We start from the raw sequence: 18839 nt of genomic DNA, 5'->3' as shown, positions 1-18839 counted from the left end.
CCACGATCGATCGCCAGCGCGTCCCTCTGACCCAGCAAGCATCCTCCGCGCACCCTGGCTCCCCCTCCCTCCTCCTTATGAGCATGACCCTTCTGCATGACCCTGTCCTTGGGAGTCACGCCAGCGCCTGACCAACACCTCCTCTCCTCCCATGAATGCCCCTCTGTTGATAAACCTCCCCTCTGCACTGGATTGTCCACGCAGCATGAATACCACTCCATTGATGGCCCCTCACCCCGTGTCCGACTGTCCACACAGGTCCGAGGCCATTGCCTAAGCCGGGAGATATCATTTACTGCCCCTTATTGTATGAGGTCGCTCTCCTTCAAAGGACCCTCTATTGATCCAGGCCTCCCCACCCCCTGTGATATGATCAGGCGCACACATCCTAAGACTCGACGGAACACTCAGCTGCGTGATGACCCCCTCCTCTTATCAGCAGGTTGAGGACCTCCATTGTGAAGGTATATGGGGGTGGGATTGACACGAGGATTACGGGGATGTCTTTTTCCTTGCTTTACAAAGTTCTGATTGTAATAAAGAAAGGTCACATGCCATAAACCAGTGTATAAGAGGCCAGGCCTCCGAGAGGCTGTTAGAGCACCTCGAGACGATACCTTGTTGTCTGATCTGATGTGTTCTGCTCCGTCGGAATAAACTTCTGTTTCCTGCCTTCTGGTCTCCGGCGCCTGCCTCATTGCTTGGTAAACTTGAATGGTACAAGGGCGGTTAGCGCCGGGCAAATCTTGAGAAAGGTCCTAGCCCTACCTTTTTCCACAATTGGCGTCCCAAAGCGTGGGGCCCATCAGCGACACGTGGATCCAGTGGGAGAGGTCCCGATGACAGAGTGAACGACTGCAACGATCGGGAAGAGCTCGTGTCCGATAGACCCTCGTCTGACAGCCGATCATCCGACCTTCACTAGTTCTGAACAGACCTCTCTCGAGTGATCTACGGTCCTGACTGGGAACCATCAGGAGTGCCGCGAACATCACGAAGGAGAGAGGACGATCGGGCGCTGGATCCAGAGGACAGGAAACCGTCCATGCGGTCCGGGTAAGGTCGTGTAAACACGACGAACTGAGAAAAAATTGTTTTGTTTGGATAATACTAGTATTACGCTTTGTTGAAACCTCTGGAGATTCGCTGTCTGCAAACGGAGAAAAACAACAGGCTCTCTCTTTGCAAACAGTGAAGGATAGGTAACGCAGACTTTTGTCCCCGTTGTAATCCGTCGTGCCTATCTTCCTCCCCCACTGTTTCCCGAACTGTCGTTCGTGGATTATTGTCTGGAGATTCTTTTTCTGCAAACAGGGAAGAACAAGGTCTCTCTTTGCAGGGAGAGAAAGAGTAGGTAACGATAACTTTTCGTGCCCACTTATTCTCCCCACTGAATTGTTTTGATTGACCGATTGTTCGGTATTGGTTCGTTTGAGGTATTCACCGCCGGCAAACAACGGAGAATAGAAATATTCTGTCTAGTCTTTGCCCGCCGTGATAAGATAGGTAGTGCAGACTTTTGTCCCCGTTGTAATCCGTCATGCCTATCTTCTCCCCACTGGTTGGTAGCCTGTTTAGCCCGGACCGCTTATTAGAGATGAACCATCCAGCTCCACTGGAGGGCACCCCTAATAAGGACATGTTCACTAAGTATGGACTAGTCGCTATAGCTTACACTAAACTATGGCATAAATATACGAAAAAGAACCCTGAAAGTCAGTGGCCACTGATAGGTTCCTTTAATGATAATAAAATAAAAACATTAGAAATAGCGCTCCAGAAGAATAAGACCACGCCCACTATGCTCGACAGTATCGGCATGTGGCACAAAGAAATGGAACAACGAAAGAAAAGAGAAGAAGCAAAAATAGGGAAAGAATTACGAAAGGCAGCCCACCTGGCCGCAAAGCAACTAGAAGAGGAAATAAAAGAAAGAAAAGAAGCTACACAAAACAAAGAATCAGGGTCAACAGGCCAATGTCCTGTTAGGACCCCCTCTGCGCTCTACCCTGAACTGCCCTCCAAACAACGGGCAAACGATGAGTTACTACTAGGTCCCCCAATCATCTACATGCCCCCTCCATATGCTCCCAGCCAACCAAACCTGCAAGCCCCGAGTGTGAGTGAAAGTGACCCTAGTGCTAGTGCACCGGCCCTCACGGCCTCCGCACCAGCCACATTAATAACTTCGTCAGACGACCCCGAGGCTAGCAAACAATCATCAGCCAGGCTAAGTAGGTTAAGCAAAGATGAGCGGGATGGGATCAACAAAATAGCAAAGACATTGGTAGAACGAAGGGAGAGCGAAGAATACACAATGAGCATATATAATTCACATGCCGACAGCCACAGACGGCATTTCATCTTGCGATTCAGCTACCACACCCTGAACGCATATGAAGATAGGTATCAGAGTAAGGGTCCCGCTAAACTAACAACACTGTATAGGAAGATTGATGTTGGAGATGGGACCGAACGTGAGGCGACGGAGCTCTTCATGCAAATGCTTGAGGTCTTCCGCCACCTCGCGGAACAGAAACCAGAAGCCAAGGTTGCGGTCCCTGAAACAACCTCGGCAGAAGTAGCCAATACTATGATGCCTATCAGAGAAGCGGCTCCTTACTGGATCCCGCCACGGGGCCAGGAAACGAGCGATGATATTAATAATGAAAATGCAAAAGGGAGGGTTGTGTACAATTGGGTTTACCAACCATGGGACCGACAGGATATCCTAACCTTCAAACAAACCCTGCCCGATTTAAGAAAGAACCCGACGGCATTTTATACCGAATTAGGCACAGCCTTGGGTTCGACAATAATGACTTTAGCGGACATTGACTTGTTCTTTGGGTTATGCCTGCCAGCTGATGTGTGGAAGCAAATCCGGAAGGCTGACCACACGGATCTGTTTGGACATACCTGGGACCAACTCGGTAAACTAGATAGACAGCGAGAGCCGGGGAGTAAACCAGTGAAAGACATACTGGAACTCCCCGACAAACTGGTTCAGAAGTTAAAAACACTGGTCCCGGAAAGAAAAGTAGACTGGTCGATAGTCACGGCCTGTCGACAGAAACCCCAGGAAGATGTGTCAGAATACTTCTCCCGATTCGAGACAGTGTTCTCCGACTACGGTGGCCAAGACATGACCACCGCAACCGGACAGCACCTGTTTGTGCAAAATTATGTAAAGGGACTAACACAAGAAGTCTCCCAAAAACTGCAGACGAGTGAGAGTAGTTGGGGGGCCTCCAAACCCGCAGCTATCCTTCAGATGGCTCAGTATTACGAGCACCAAAAGAATGAGAATGATAGGGCGTCCGAGAAAAAGAAGAAAGATTTAAAGGAAAGGGTAATGATAGCCCAGATACAGGGTATAGCGGTAGGACGGGAACACCAAAGGGGGAACTACCAATCAACCACCCCCAGAGATCTACCTCCTAAAGATCACACCCCAACATCCCACACTGGACGGAGAGACATTAGCAATGACCAATGCGCCTTCTGCAAAGGGTTCGGCCATTGGAAATCCCAGTGTCCGGTTTTGCTAGAAGTGAATAGAAATAGAGACTCCAGGGATGTGGCAGGTGGTCCGAGAAATAGAGTACAAGGACGAGGGAGCACCAATGACACCAGCAGTGACAGATCAGGGAGACTGAACACATTTGACCGTCCCCGACAGAACCAATATCAGCTGTCCGAAGGTGAAAATGCCCCCAACTTTGCATAGGACTGCCAGGGGCAAGGGAGGGATCCAGTCGAGCTCTGTGTTGACCAGCAAGGTCCTTATGTCACCGCTAAGGTCCTGGGTACAGAGTCTCCATTCTTGGTAGACACTGGGGCGACACGTAGTGTGTTATCAAAACGACTGATTCCAAGGGCACCCTTGTCTGGCTCACACATAACGTCGATAGGTTTCGATGGAACGCCCTCCACTAACCCCCTGTCCGTACCTATTACCTTTGACCTAGAAAACAACACCACTGACGCGACATTTCTACTCTCCTCCAACTCCCCTGACGCCATTATGGGCATTGACTTACTGAAACATTTTCGAGCTACCATTAGGTGTTCCCCAGATGGAATACGAGTCATCCTGTACGACAACCCAGACATGCCCAGATCCCGTCCCCCACGACACATGTGCTCCATAACTGACGCTGACCTGTCCCTGCTTGACACCCTGCCTCCGTACCTGTGGGCCAAAAATGACTCTGATGTGGGGCGAATGATGATTGATCCTATTCACATAACTGTACGACAGGACGCTATGCTCCCGAAACTCCCGCAATATCGGATATCGCCAGAAGGTGAGAAGGCACTGGTAGCGATCATTCAGTCTCTGGTAGATGCAGGAGTGGTTGAAGAGGTGGTTAGCAACGTCTGCAACAGCCCAATCCTACCTATTGTTAAGAAGCAAGGTGAAGGAGATGAGAAAGCGCACCGCTTCATCATCGACTTACGAGAGATTAACAAAGTGGTTGTACCCCAATATCCTGTGGTCTCTGATATCACCACCATTCTGACCCTCATCCCGTCCACTGCCACCACCTTCTCTGTTATCGACCTTAAGAACGCGTTTTTCTCTATCCCCATTCATCCAGACAGCCGTTATCTCTTCGGCTTCACTTTAAAATCCCGCTCGTACCGATTTTGTAGAGCTCCCCAGGGGTACACTGAAAGTCCCAGCATTTATAGCCAGGCCCTCAAAAGACAGCTGGATGCCTTCCAGCTACCAGAGGGAGTGGTGTTGATCCAATATGTCGATGATATCCTTCTGGCGGCCGACACCACCCCGCTTGCAACGACAGCCACCGTCCAACTCCTACACTTTCTTGCAGAAAATGGCCATAAAGTCTCCAAAAAGAAGTTACAGTTCTGCCAGCCACAGGTGACTTACCTAGGCCATCTTCTGTCCAAAGAAGGGAGGAAACTTACACCCGACCGAATCCAAACCATCCTAGACACCCCCATCCCAAAAACACAAAAGCAGGTCCGCTCCTTGGTTGGCCTAACCTCTTTTTGTAGACAGTGGTTGCCTAATTACAGCCTCATTGTGAAACCATTACTTGCCCTGCTGACCAAAGATGTCCCCTCCCCGCTTCCTTGGACCGCTGAGTGTCAAGCCTCCTTTAAGGAATTACGGGATGCACTCTGCTCAGCGCCTGTCCTAGGAACCCCGGATTACTCCAAACCCTTCTCCCTCTTCACCCACGAAAGGGAGGGATGCGCATTGTCTGTCCTAACTCAATCAATTGGTCCTAAGCAGCGCCCTTGTGCCTACTTCTCCGCCACTCTTGATCCTGTAGCCAGAGCTTTGCCTGCCTGCCTTCGAGCAGTAGCCGCCGCTGCTGTCTCTATCCGTCAGAGCGAGGGAATTGTACTTTCCAACTCCCTCACAGTGCTAGTACCCCATGCCGTCGACACCCTCTTGAACCAGACCAAGACCCAACACCTGACTAGCGCACGACTGACAGGGTACGAGTTGACTCTACTTGCACCCCACATCACACTAAAGAGATGCACGACTTTGAATCCTGCCACATTGTTACCCCTGCCTGAAAATGACCCCGACATTCCTCCCATCCACGACTGTGTGACCCTCACGGACGAACAAACTAGGAGTAGGGTTGACCTCCGAGACACTGCTTTTCCTGACCCCGATGGAGAGCTATGGGTAGACGGCTCATGCATCAAACTCCCAGATGGCACCACTTCAGCTGCCTATGCAGTAACAACAGCCCGAACAGTAGTTGAGACAGCCTGCATCACACAACGATCTGCCCAGGCAGCAGAGCTGATAGCCCTCACCCGAGCATGCATCATAGCCGCAGGGACCACCACGAACGTATATACGGACAGCCAGTATGCCTTCGGAGTGGTCCACCATTTTGGGCTCCTGTGGAGGGAGAGGGGATTCCTGACGTCCCACGGTACCCCGATCCTCCACGGAGATCTAGTCTCCGCTCTGATTGAAGCAGTTCTCCTCCCCAAACGATTAGCGGTGATAAAATGTCAGGCACACAAAAGGGTGACAGACTTGGTCGGACAAGGGAATGCATTGGCCGACATCACTGCATGAACCACAGCTGAGAATAGGACGGTGACACGCATGTACATGACCAGGTCACAAGCAGAAACATGGAGTGACACAAGGATAATGATCAGAGACATACAGTCGGCCAGCACCCCTCACGAGCTGACTAAGTGGGCAAGGGTGGGTTTGAAGGATGAGGAGGGCTGCTGGCGAGCGAAGGATGCAAGCAAATGGTTGCTACCCGACTCATACCTGATTCCCATACTGACAATGGCTCACTCCCCCGCACACATAGGATCTGCACCCATGATCGAACTCATTTCCAAAGTCTGGCATAACGACAAAATCCCTGACTCAGCCAGACGCCTAGTTCAGCAGTGCCTTATCTGTCTGCAACACAACCCCGGGAAAGGAACTGTAGTACCCCGGGGAGGGTTTGGGACCCCCAATCACCCCTTCGAGGTCCTTCAGATGGACTACATCCAACTAGAGAGATGCCAAAGCCTGAAGTATGTACTAGTCATTGTGTGTGCCTTCAGCAAATGGGTAGAAGCCTATCCAACCCGTGACAACACTGCCATGACTACTGCCAAAGTACTACTGAAGGAATTCTTCCCTCGCTATGGCCTTTGTCGAATTTTATGGAGCGACAATGGCCCCCACTTCATAGCTGAGGTTATCCAATTAATACTAAAGGGGTTGGGGGTGAAGCAACGATTTCATGCGGTCTTCCACCCCCAATCCGCCGGTCTAGTGGAACGCCATAATGCCACACTGAAGCTGAAACTGGCAAAAATAGTGGCCACCACTGGACTTAACTGGCCGGATGCCCTCCCACTGGCTTTGTTATCGATGCGCTCCACTCCCACCAAGCACCATTTGACCCCCTACGAGGTCGTGTTTGGGCGACCGATGAATCTCTGGACTGCTCCCAAACCGACCTCCATTCATGACGTCCCGGACGTCCTGCTGTCTGATTATTTGTGCAAGTTAACTAAAACGTTGTCTGTCATTCATCAACAGGTGCAGCAGGCCATCCCCGATGCTTCCAGGGGCCCCGGCCATGACATCCAACCGGGAGATTTCGTATTGATACGAAATTTCCAGCGAACCAAGAGTCTGGAACCTCGGTGGACGGGCCCCTGGCAAGTGCTGATCACCACCCGAACGGCACTCCGAGTGGAGGGGAAGAAGCACTGGCTGCACGCGCATCATTGCCGGAAGGTCTCTGCAAACCTGGCCACGACAGAAAACGTCAGCGCCCAAGAAGAGCTCCTGAGCAAAGACCGACCGATATTGGACTGTTATCCCGATACTGAGGCACTCGAACTTGCAAAATTCTCTGATCCCACTGTGCCATCCAGAGAAGGGTATTTCCTGCGTCGAAAGGAGGGAGTTTCGGCTAAGTAGGCCACGGACTAAGTTAAATCTCAGAACGGTGACCTAAACACAATCAAGGGTTGCCGGGAGAGAAGCTAAACGAAGTCTGTGGTTCTGCCCACTACCGAGCCCCTTGAAGGTGATGGAAGCGCCAGATAGGAAGATGATGGAAGCGCCAGATAAGAAGATGATGGAAGCAACAGGAAATACCCAGTATAGAAATCCAAAGACTGACGACCTGCACAAATCAAAGACAATCGCACTCTTCATTGTCTTCCTCTTCTGCCTCCTCCTCATGACCTCCTTCTGGATTCTGGAGGAAAGCACACCGGCTCATGAGACATTGCTACCTACTGCACAGCCAACACCCCTGAAAGAGCATCACCTAATCTCTCTGTCGCCTCAGCTCCGAGAAAGGCGCAGGGAATTCTGGAACAATTCCTTCGTGCAACTGTTGCACCAACACAACCTTGCTGCGAATGCTACGAACTGTTGGATCTGCGGGTTGCTCCCGCATGCCACTGGACACTCCATCCCCTTCATCCCTTCACCCTTCTCAGTTCACGGCTCTTGCCTCGCCTGGTTGATCCTCATGCAAGAGAGCCACAAGGACAACGCCACCTCCAGCCGGACAGTGTCACACTTCTACTCTGGGTTCTGGCTGAACAAAACAGGAAAGACCCCTGCTGCCCTGTGTCCTGCGCTCGCAGGCGCCACCTTCATCAAAGACATTCCAGCCAAAGAACGAGTCGAAGTACAGGTGCTCCACAATCCAGCCAGAACCACCTTCACTCATCTGCAAAAACAAACTACCGCCACTCTGACTGTGGCCCTGTCTGTTATCAACGTCACAGGTCTCGTGTGTCTCGAAGGCCATGGAACGCAACTGGTGGGTCACAGCGCCTGCCGAATCACCAGAACATTGGACGCAGCTGACCCCCCTTCCTTTGTTGCTTCTCCGAATATGTACTTTGTGTGTGGCACCAGAGCTTACACCTGGCTCCCGAAAGGTTGGAAGGGTATCTGTTACATTGCCTTCGTTCTTCCACCCACATATGTAGCCCCTGCCAACCATCACCGGCAGAGGTGTGCAGACGACCTTGGACAAGCCGACTCCACCGGAGCACAGTTCCTGGATGCAGCAAAGGGACTTGTTCCTCTGTGGGGCCCAATGGCAAACAGCCGTGCTATCCGACACCTGACCCAGGCAGTAGAAACAACGATCAACATCACGGCTGGCATCCTCGCCAACAACACTGCGGAGCTTCAGGCGGTCCGCCTCGTGACCCTTCAAAATCGTCTTGTCCTAGACGTGGTCCTAGCCGACCGAGGAGGAGCATGCCGCATCATCGGATCCAGCTGCTGCACTTACGTGCCAGACAACTCGCCTTCAGTCTACAAAGCCATTGAGCACCTCCACAGACTTTCCTCAGAGGTTCACCAAGAGCAGGAAGGATGGTCGCTTGGGAGCTGGTTTTGGGACACTTTGAAGAATTGGGGTTGGAAGTTGTTTTCCTTCGTGCTGATACCTGTTGTAATATTATGTGGGTGTTGCCTAGGTATCCAATGTCTGCCACCTTTGTGCGGCCTTGTTTCTAACTGTATGTGCCCAAAGACTTTGGACTTCCGAAATGAGCACATGAGCCCCCTCTATGAAGTAGAAATACGTGGCCTTATGGGGATAAATCCGAACTGACAAGTTGGCGAGACATGTTAAAAGGGAGGACTGTGGAATTTTAGTTTGCGATCTGAACATCATCTGCGCCAGCTTGTCACCTATGTACTACGTGCACGGCAGCCATTTTAGATATCATGGTCTCCCTGTCCACGATCGATCGCCAGCGCGTCCCTCTGACCCAGCAAGCATCCTCCGCGCACCCTGGCTCCCCCTCCCTCCTCCTTATGAGCATGACCCTTCTGCATGACCCTGTCCTTGAGAGTCACGCCAGCGCCTGACCAACACCTCCTCTCCTCCCATGAATGCCCCTCTGTTGATAAACCTCCCCTCTGCACTGGATTGTCCACGCAGCATGAATACCACTCCATTGATGGCCCCTCACCCCGTGTCCGACTGTCCACACAGGTCCGAGGCCATTGCCTAAGCCGGGAGATATCATTTACTGCCCCTTATTGTATGAGGTCGCTCTCCTTCAAAGGACCCTCTATTGATCCAGGCCTCCCCACCCCCTGTGATATGATCAGGCGCACACATCCTAAGACTCGACGGAACACTCAGCTGCGTGATGACCCCCTCCTCTTATCAGCAGGTTGAGGACCTCCATTGTGAAGGTATATGGGGGTGGGATTGACACGAGGATTACGGGGATGTCTTTTTCCTTGCTTTACAAAGTTCTGATTGTAATAAAGAAAGGTCACATGCCATAAACCAGTGTATAAGAGGCCAGGCCTCCGAGAGGCTGTTAGAGCACCTCGAGACGATACCTTGTTGTCTGATCTGATGTGTTCTGCTCCGTCGGAATAAACTTCTGTTTCCTGCCTTCTGGTCTCCGGCGCCTGCCTCATTGCTTGGTAAACTTGAATGGTACAAGGGCGGTTAGCGCCGGGCAAATCTTGAGAAAGGTCCTAGCCCTACCTTTTTCCACAAACAGGGAACTCAAATATTTGTCTTACCTAGTGCCCCAAAAATCCTGGCTATGACACTGGTAGGTGGAATGCCCTGAGGCACTATTGGAAGCCAGAAACCCCTAGCCTAAGTAATTTCTATGATATGAACCTCAAAACAAAACACGAAAAACACAAAACGAATATACATCCAAGAAATATTCAAATATTGAAATATTTTGTATTTCATTCACAACCAAATATCGAAAACGTTTACAAATCTTCAGTTTTGCTTCTTTATTTGTATACAAATTATTAATTTTAAATAATTAATTGTAATATTATTGAATTTTCTAAAAGAATTGTGAACCCCCAGGCGTCCTTGGAACATAGATTAAGAACCACAGTTCATATAGCAATATCGCCCTTCTGCCGAGGTTGCCTGTTGGCAAAGACCGATGCCTGCATCTCAGACTTGTAACTCGGGCATTGGACCTTTAACAACTAGTTTAGGTCTTAGCAGTGGGATACAATTCTGTAATAATGCACATATTTGTTATTTATATTCTACTGGATGAAGTGTGTTCCCAGTGCCCCTTCATTAGCACAAAGGAGTTCCGCCCCCGCCACCATTCTCAAATAAAACCATAGTCAAACGGATTTTAAATCCGCTTTATAATCGTTTTATTTTACTCCCCCAGACCCGCCCCCAGGTATCTGATGTGTCTTGGGGGCGTGTCCAGGGGAATGACACTGCTGGTGTGGGAGTGATAGTGCAATCCCTTCACTGCGCATAAGGGTTTTGCCAGCTGTCTCAAGCTGGCCAAACCGTCATGCGCAGTGAAGCTCTCTCCATCCCCAGCTGCGTTGCCAATCCAGCAATTTAACTAATAGATGTCAAAATCAAGTTGATATTGCATTTTAGGACAATGATTAGTCCAGTAACTGAGACAAAGTAGGCCAACATTTAGAGATATGTTAGCAGAATCATTTGTAGGGGTGGAAGATATCACCTGCATAAAGATGTTGCGAAACCAAAAGAATCATCTGTCCCAAAGTTGAAGGACATGGCCTCGCCATATCCATTCCATCCACATCCTCTGAAAACTGGCTTTGCACATTTACCTAAGCATACCTCCCATGTCAAACAACATATTGGAACACTTCGGGAGAAGACTTACAGGGTGGAAATATAACATGCAAATAAATAAGTGAAAGACAGCATGAATTGATGTAGTGTTGATCATACTGGATCACTCACTTTGGATTTAGAGCAGTGCTTCCCAAACTTTTTAAAACCATAAACCTACTTTTATAATGACAAATGTTTGCAACCGACATAGCTTTAAGAGACATGAGCAAGGGTGTATTTTTATGTACACGTGGTTTTAAAATGCTGTGAATTATCAAAATAAAATACTCTTTATAACTGTTTGTGCTCCTCTCTAACAACAATTGTTTGTAAATGTCATATGGCTGAGATACCCGCCACCCCCTCTCAACACAATCCCCAAGGATGGGAAACCGGAAACGGTTCTGAACTTTTGGAAGGCGGGAGGGAGTGACCCTCCCGGCCGTATTTATTAAAATATGAAACAAAATCAAAACATTAAAATAACAGTTTCATATTATGTACAATTTCATTTCCACATTACGATGTTTGGCTAACCTTAACATATTTCTAATACAAAGGTTCTCCTAGCCGAACTAACATCCTACAAAACATTTAACTTGAAATTGTACATCCTAACTTTTAAGGGCCAACGGCAAGGTCGTAACCGGTGTCAGATCCCTAACCAGAAATACCCCCCCCCACTTGGGAGGGGCGACCGCACAGAGGCGTACCTCAAGTGCATCTACCAATTTCCCTTGACTTGACGGGGGCCCCAATGAACTCGTCGCCATTTAAAGGTCGTCCGAGGACTCGTGTGAGGTGTCTAGAAGGTAGCGTAAACCCCCTCCCCACCCCACACAACTTACCACATCTGCCGTCGCAGGTGTCCTGGCCCTGGGAAATTCCCCAGGAGGGGCCCGTAGCCCCTCCTATCCAGGAAGGGGCCTTGACCGCCTTTCCTTTCCTTTCGGCGGCCCATCCTTAGAAGGGACCGCCTCCCCGTTGAGGGGCCAATGGCCACCTCCCCCGAGCGCTCCCATCCGTAATGGGTGACGCCCCCCCATAGGGATCTTCCAATTACTGCTCACCGATCATGACCTTACCGCCCGACCAAAATAAATACGACAATTTACCTAAAATCACTAAATTACAAAACAACCATAACTATTACAAGTATGATTACTGATCAACAATAGTGCAGAATTACTTTATTTGAAAAAACATACTGAAAATGACCATTCTTTATTGCATACTCAAAATAACACGACAATCATCACAACCTGCAAGAAATAGAGTTACCACATCAAAACTTTATTTAAAACAACTGGCTGTCCTCAGGGGCTGGTGGGTGGGTCAAAATTGGCTCTTCGTTCCGTCTCGAGCTCACGTGCAGCGGGGAGGTGCAGCTTCAGAGCACAGGAACAAGAGGATGCTTTCTTGGCTTGTTGCTCCTTTTATCCGTCTTCGGGCGGGCGTAAACCCGCCTCCGCCTGCCTCCGAGGGCGTGGCCGTCCGCGTCAGTGTCTAGGACAACCCACTCCAGGGCGGGAAAAGGCGCGCCCCGGCTACGCCGCTTCGGGCATACCAGCCGAGGCTCGCCTCCCGCCCAAGATGGCTTCCCGGGGGGATCGGGGTACTCCACCATACGTTCGGGGGGACCGAATGGTCGCCCCTTTCCATAACCCTGACCACCCCCTTTAATATGGGGCTGTAACTAAGCTACTAATCTGCTCATAACAGTGGCAGATGGTTAATTGCAGTGGAGCTGGAACATTTTCCAGAGTGGGGTGCCGGCCTGTGGCATCTGCTTAAAAAAATCACAAGGTTTCTGAAAAATCGTGGCGCTGATACCAGTTATAGTGGCAAATTTGAAAAACCCCTTCTGCAGCAGAATATGAGCTAATGCCTCATATCCATTTGTGTGTTAATATGTTAAAAACAGGCTCAGTGGAACGTTTTGGACTCCCTTTATATACTTCTGTATTCTATTGCGCAAACACTGCCCTAAGACATAGGCACACTTTACATGAGCACCAGATTACACTACACAAGGTCTGATTCCTATTTTTTTTTTAATTCAGGAGATTAAGCAATTTAACGAGAGGCAACGCCAGAGCTCAAATCTGGTTCACAAGATCCAAAGTCGACAGTTCTGGTCGTTAGGCTATATCCATATTTTTCAATTGGTGTGTGAAAGTCATACACAAGGGGGATGAATATGTATGATCATGTATAGTAAGCCCATTCTCTGTTGAAATAACTTTGTGAAGTAAAACAAACAGCAGCAAAAATACTGAAGGGTTCATCTGGAGTCTTGCTTTGTAATACTTGCAAGGGTGTCTTAGAACTGAACTTAAAGACATAATTCAGCACCTTTCCTTTGCACCAGTGGTCCTGGAATACATTTGAGAATGGGGATGCTGACATCAATGTTTCATCACTGAAGTCATAGAAATTATGAAAAATGTACGTATTACACAAAGTGGAGCAAATGTATTCAACAGGAGAGTGGTAAGGGTGTAGTATGTAGCTGGTGGTGCATTTCGGGACACACTTTTGCAAATATATTACTAAATCACCATGGCACAGTGCACAGTAATTTACAGACAGCACATTTATTTACTGAAATTGCATTACATTTTCATAAATAAATGTTTTACTTGTAAAACTATATAGCACAGAAATGATAATGTGTGGAAATTGGGTTTCAGTGAATTCTTATCATTAAACCATCACCAAGTGAAGTGTCTTGATTTGTTTTGATTCAATTACAATCTTAATTTCCATCACACTTCAAAATTACAGAAAATGTGCTTCATTTTTGCTTTTCTAACTATTGATATATGATAAAATATGTGCGCAGTTAATTTCAAGGTATTTATATTTTGTTGTGTGTTTCAAAAAAATACATCATTCTTTTATGTCACACTCCCTGTACCCTAGCTAACTTGATAAACTCCCCTCACTTTGCAGTCAGAGAAAGAAAGTAAACATCAATCCTCATGTTAAATGAATAAGCAGCAATTTGTCAGGCATAGCTTGACATTTGACCTATATCTTTGGAATCTTTGGAGCATAGCAAATGTGCTAACTACAAAGTCCCCGATTTACTATTATTTTGCGTCAAGGTTTCACCACTTTGTTAGTGAGCGCAGACTCAAAATTCTTTTTGACACTTGCTTTTCGAGACTTAGTAAATACAAAGTAATGCATGCAATGCATTGCATAGAATTGCCTTGCATTACTTTGCGTCAGGTATGCGTTAAATGGGTGGAGCATCGGTGTTCCCATGCATTCACCCATTTATTTTTACACAAACCCAGATTTACACAGACTGGTAAACCGAGTTAGGACAAAATGGTGCACCTACTCGACAGAGGTGTAACATGGAAAAAGACCTTTGTTTCTACCTCCTTATTTACTCGTTCCATGTGTGCTGCGTTCTAGAGCAAACGTAAAAAGAGGAAAATGCCTCTAAAGATTGTTTTTGTGCAGGAAGATGCCTCTTGCTGCACAGAAACAATCCTGCCCATAACACAGGCACCCTTGCACTGTGGTGCAAGGTTGCCTGTGTTAGTGCTGGGTAGCACACAGTGCACCTGCAGAGGAAGAGAGTAGAAATGCTCCATATCTTTGTAAATATGGAGTTTTAGTAAAACATATCTGCTCTCTCCCTTTCATGCAAAGCTGTGCATCATGTTCACTTGCTGTGCTGCGTTGCATGACATTATAGTAAATGTGGCCCAAAATGCAAAGGTATTTTTATTTATTGCTATTTCATGACCCAGCAGAAATTGGCTGGTGACCCACTAATGGGTCTTCAACGAGATAATACCAACAAATTGGCTCCAAAATACCAGAGAACCTAATAGATGAACAAAGTCATCTGGTCATCCTCCATATACTGAAAAACCCCAGAAAACTTGGATTTCAGTCTAACTGAAAGATTTCTATATATAGGTGTGGCATGTTATGTTCTTCCTTTGGGCAGAATATATAGAAATAGTCTACCCTAATGTACTTTGCAAACTTTAAGACTACTTTGGTGATTCCCATTTTACAATGTAACTTACATGAGGAGCGCAGACAAAAAAGATTATGAGTAGCCAATGCATCTTACTGTTACAAAAAAAATCTTCTATGCCAGGTACCTTGACGTCAGTCTGATATGTATAGTGCAGCTTTAATTTGCTAATGAAGAATTAATCTGTGATTAGGAGACCTAAGAAGTGAAATACTACATAGAATCAGTTTTTTTTAAATATTTTGCTTCACTAATGATGATAGCTGTATATTTTAAAGGGAAACAGTCTTACACCGTGGCATGAACCACGCTGTACCAAACACAAGGAGATGATGGCCAGAGCGCTGAAACTTGTCAGACACTCATCCCCAGTCACAGATCAGGGTTGAATCCATCATCGTTCTTTAGCTCACTTCGCCACCCCAGTGCAGACACAACTATATGCAAATCAGTCTTGACCCTGTGCCTCATGGTAACAGTCCAGCCCGAGCTGCCAAGCCATGTCTTCCCCGTACCGGAAACAAGCATCCTGGGACCAGTTTCGGGCTAACAGCCCTCATCAGCCAGGCTAGCTTGAATCCAGTGGCAAAGTGAGCAAGGGACCCACGTCTGGGCATACCTTGCCAGCTTAGGGTGAACAAAGCACACACAAAGAGATGATAGACGGAGCAGCGAAAACTTTCAGACACTCACCCCTAGTCACAGATCTGGGTTGAATCTATCATCGTTCTTTAGCTCACTTCGCTAGCCCAGTTCAGAAACAGCCATATGCAAATCAGTCTTGACCCTGTGCCTCATGACAACAGTCCAGCCCAAACTGCCAAGCCATGTCTTCCCTGGACCGGAAACAAGCATTCTGGGACCGGTTTCAGGCTAACAGCCCTCATCAACTAGGCTAACTTGAATCCAGTGGCAAAGTGAGCAAGGGACCCATGTCCGGGCATACCCTGCCAATTGCTGTGCCTTAACAGCGCAGTCCGAACCACGGATGCATCTTTACAACATATTCCTTTGCCACGTTACAATGACTTACCCTAAGAAAAGAGTTGTTGAATTGATATTGAACTTTAAGTTCAACACTTTCTCTGCTGTTGCACAGACTGGAGTTGGACTAGTACATTATACTATTCCAGAGTCAGGTGCTTTCCCTAAGGCAAGTTGTTGCAACGACTTGCATTATAAAGGAGTGCACTGTAAAGATGCATTCGTTGTTTGACCATGTTATTAAGGTAGGCGTGTGGTTCCAACATACAACCCATTTTAACATGTTTCGATAATTGTTCAAATTAAAGTAGAGTTGATAAATTCACCTAATAATATCACCCTCCTCGCGTCCCCTGGCACACAATGGAAATCCTCAGTCAACCTCAAATCACCAACTCTTTGTGTTCATCATAATAATATCCTATTATTTTCCCTGCCAGACTAATCATTACCTTAAATCAACATACAATGAATTTCTGTACCTGCCCGAAGACAGCTAAAAAACCAACCTAAAATGATTCCCATCCTTGAGCAGGCTGAATTACAGTTAAAGAGATTACTATGAATGGCAAACATTGCTTTGTGGACCAGGTGGTGAAGGTGAATGAATTTTTAGCAAGCAATGACTTGTGAGTATTTTCTTTCCACAGCTGTTGTTTTTGGCTTCAGTGCAGACTGTCATGTCTAGGACTGTCATAGTCAGAGTTAAATAATGTTCAAAGAATGTTTCAAGAATTTGAAACATCCTACAATGTAGCTATTTTGAGTTTTTTTTATTGAGTCTAGGCTTCACAGTGGCCAGGCAGACAAAAAGCAGAGCTACTCCTAATCCAAATTCATTATTTCTGACTATGTAGGAATGACGTCAAATTGTGTCTGGCCTAAAACTTGTTTACCAATCTTGTTAATGTTATTAAAGTAAACATTTATTATTATGAATGTACTTTTCAAAGGTATTAATCATTGACGCCCTGCATAGCGAATCAGGGGATTTCACTGCCTCTTTCACTGCGCCCAACATCACTTAATTCTCTTCTTGTCTTTGTATGCAGGGCTTCAGAGGGCAGAACGGTAGAAGTGCCTTACAAGGGTGATGTGAACAATACCATCCAAGACATACTTGGTGGGTTGCGATCCACCTGCACATATGTCGGGGCAGCCAAACTGAAAGAGCTGAGCCGAAGGACGACTTTTATCCGAGTGACACAACAGTTCAACCAGATGTTTTCATAAAAGAGCCAAAATCAACATACCTATTGCAACAAATCCCTATCCTTTTTGGTTGGACACCTCCAAGGCTGTAAACTGGTTCTTGGCGAAGCAAGAGGGCTAAATTGCTCTATCCCACCTCATTTTATCATAGGCTGAGCATGACGTGGCCAAGCCATCAAGGAAAATGTAAACATGCACGCTGCCTGTTCCTGAATGGGCTGTTCTCATTTCATTTTATTTTGCCCATTCACTTGGAGCCCAGAGGCCAGATTAGCAGGTCATGACTGTTTGCTATATATATATATATTAGAAAAGGTATAAGTTACAATACTTTTTTGTCATCACCCTCCTTTCATGGTAGCTTCTTTCTCCCAGTGTAATAGGAATTGTCCAGAATGGTGATGAGACAGACAATAACCATTCAATGAAACATTGGCTACAGTGAGCTAAAGCTTCTGTTGGTTGGCTTGGTGAGGGTATAATAACTAGTTAAATGGTAGTAAGAAACTGCTTAATTTGCTGCTACTGTGTATAGCTGAACCCTTGATGTGCAATGACAGTATGGTTCCTGCCTAGCTCTGTATCATTAGGACCCCATCTATAGTCTTGGACTTCTCGGTTACAAATAGTTGCTATCAAGCACGTCAGTCAAAATGATTCAGTGGACACAGCCCATGACCACAAGTCCCAGACACATTTGGTTGCCCAGTGAAAGGCCAGCTCCACACATGATGCCAGGACTGAATGGAGCTAGGTAGCAATTCTAAATGAAAGTGACTGCCAAGTGTTAGCTAAGTGGACTCCTTTGCCCTGGCATCTTGTGTTCCCAATAGTGTTCAACATCTGTATCCAAATGTAATTTTTTTTAATGGAGGGCATGGTTTGCCTCAGAAACAAAATACTTTTCTTGGGCTGTATTGTTTTCTTGGAATATGTGCCTTTAAGTTAAAGCTTGTAACAAATGTATGCCTTGATTCCACAGACACCATGTGGTAAAAGTAACAGCCTTAGAATCGTCATGTTAGTCGTCAAATATAATCAGGTTGGTATACTGCAATAATGCTAGGTGGATCAGTGCCAAATGTAATCTGTGAGATAACTTATGCCTGTCTATGTTTTTAATTTAACGTCTTGAAATACTATACTTAATAACTTTGTTGAAATACTAAACTGCACTGAAAGAAATGTATGATGCATCATTAAAAGAACGTCTTGCGTCCTGAGACTGGGTTTCTTTGTTTACACACACACTATATATATATATATCCAAGCTCCTTTTGCACCGATAACACGAGTCACTCAAAAGCGGGTGCTGTTTCGCGGCGGTGCCCCGCGTAGTAAATAATAGCTCCAATTCCTCTAAGATACCCAGCCGGGTCAGAAGTATTACAGCACTCACGAGGTTTTCAGCATTCAGCAAAGGTTTATTCAAAGAACAAATGCGTTTCGGGAAAGAATCCCTTCGTCAGTGTTCACATCTGAACGCGCTGCGCGGCACCATTATGTGTGTTCACTAGGGTCATTGA

The 18839-nt window shown here is 47.0% G+C and overlaps 1 protein-coding gene across 1 annotated transcript in view; it reads left to right on the top strand.

Annotated features, from left to right (window-relative positions):
• Nucleotides 1-18536, top strand: part of GMPR (guanosine monophosphate reductase) — a 491435-nt gene extending 472899 nt beyond the window's left edge. Inside the window, exon 9 of the mRNA XM_086965158.1 lies at nt 17154-18536. Coding sequence (XP_086821284.1) covers nt 17154-17334 — 181 coding nt within the window. The 3' untranslated portion in view covers nt 17335-18536. The remainder of the gene's footprint in view (nt 1-17153) is intronic.
• The last annotated feature ends 303 nt before the right edge of the window (nt 18537-18839 follow it).

This window comes from Lissotriton vulgaris, chromosome 4_1 (genome assembly GCF_964263255.1).
Source record: "Lissotriton vulgaris chromosome 4_1, aLisVul1.2, whole genome shotgun sequence".
In the NCBI taxonomy this organism is placed as follows: domain Eukaryota; kingdom Metazoa; phylum Chordata; class Amphibia; order Caudata; family Salamandridae; genus Lissotriton; species Lissotriton vulgaris.
This window is presented reverse-complemented; position numbering and strand designations above follow the sequence as displayed.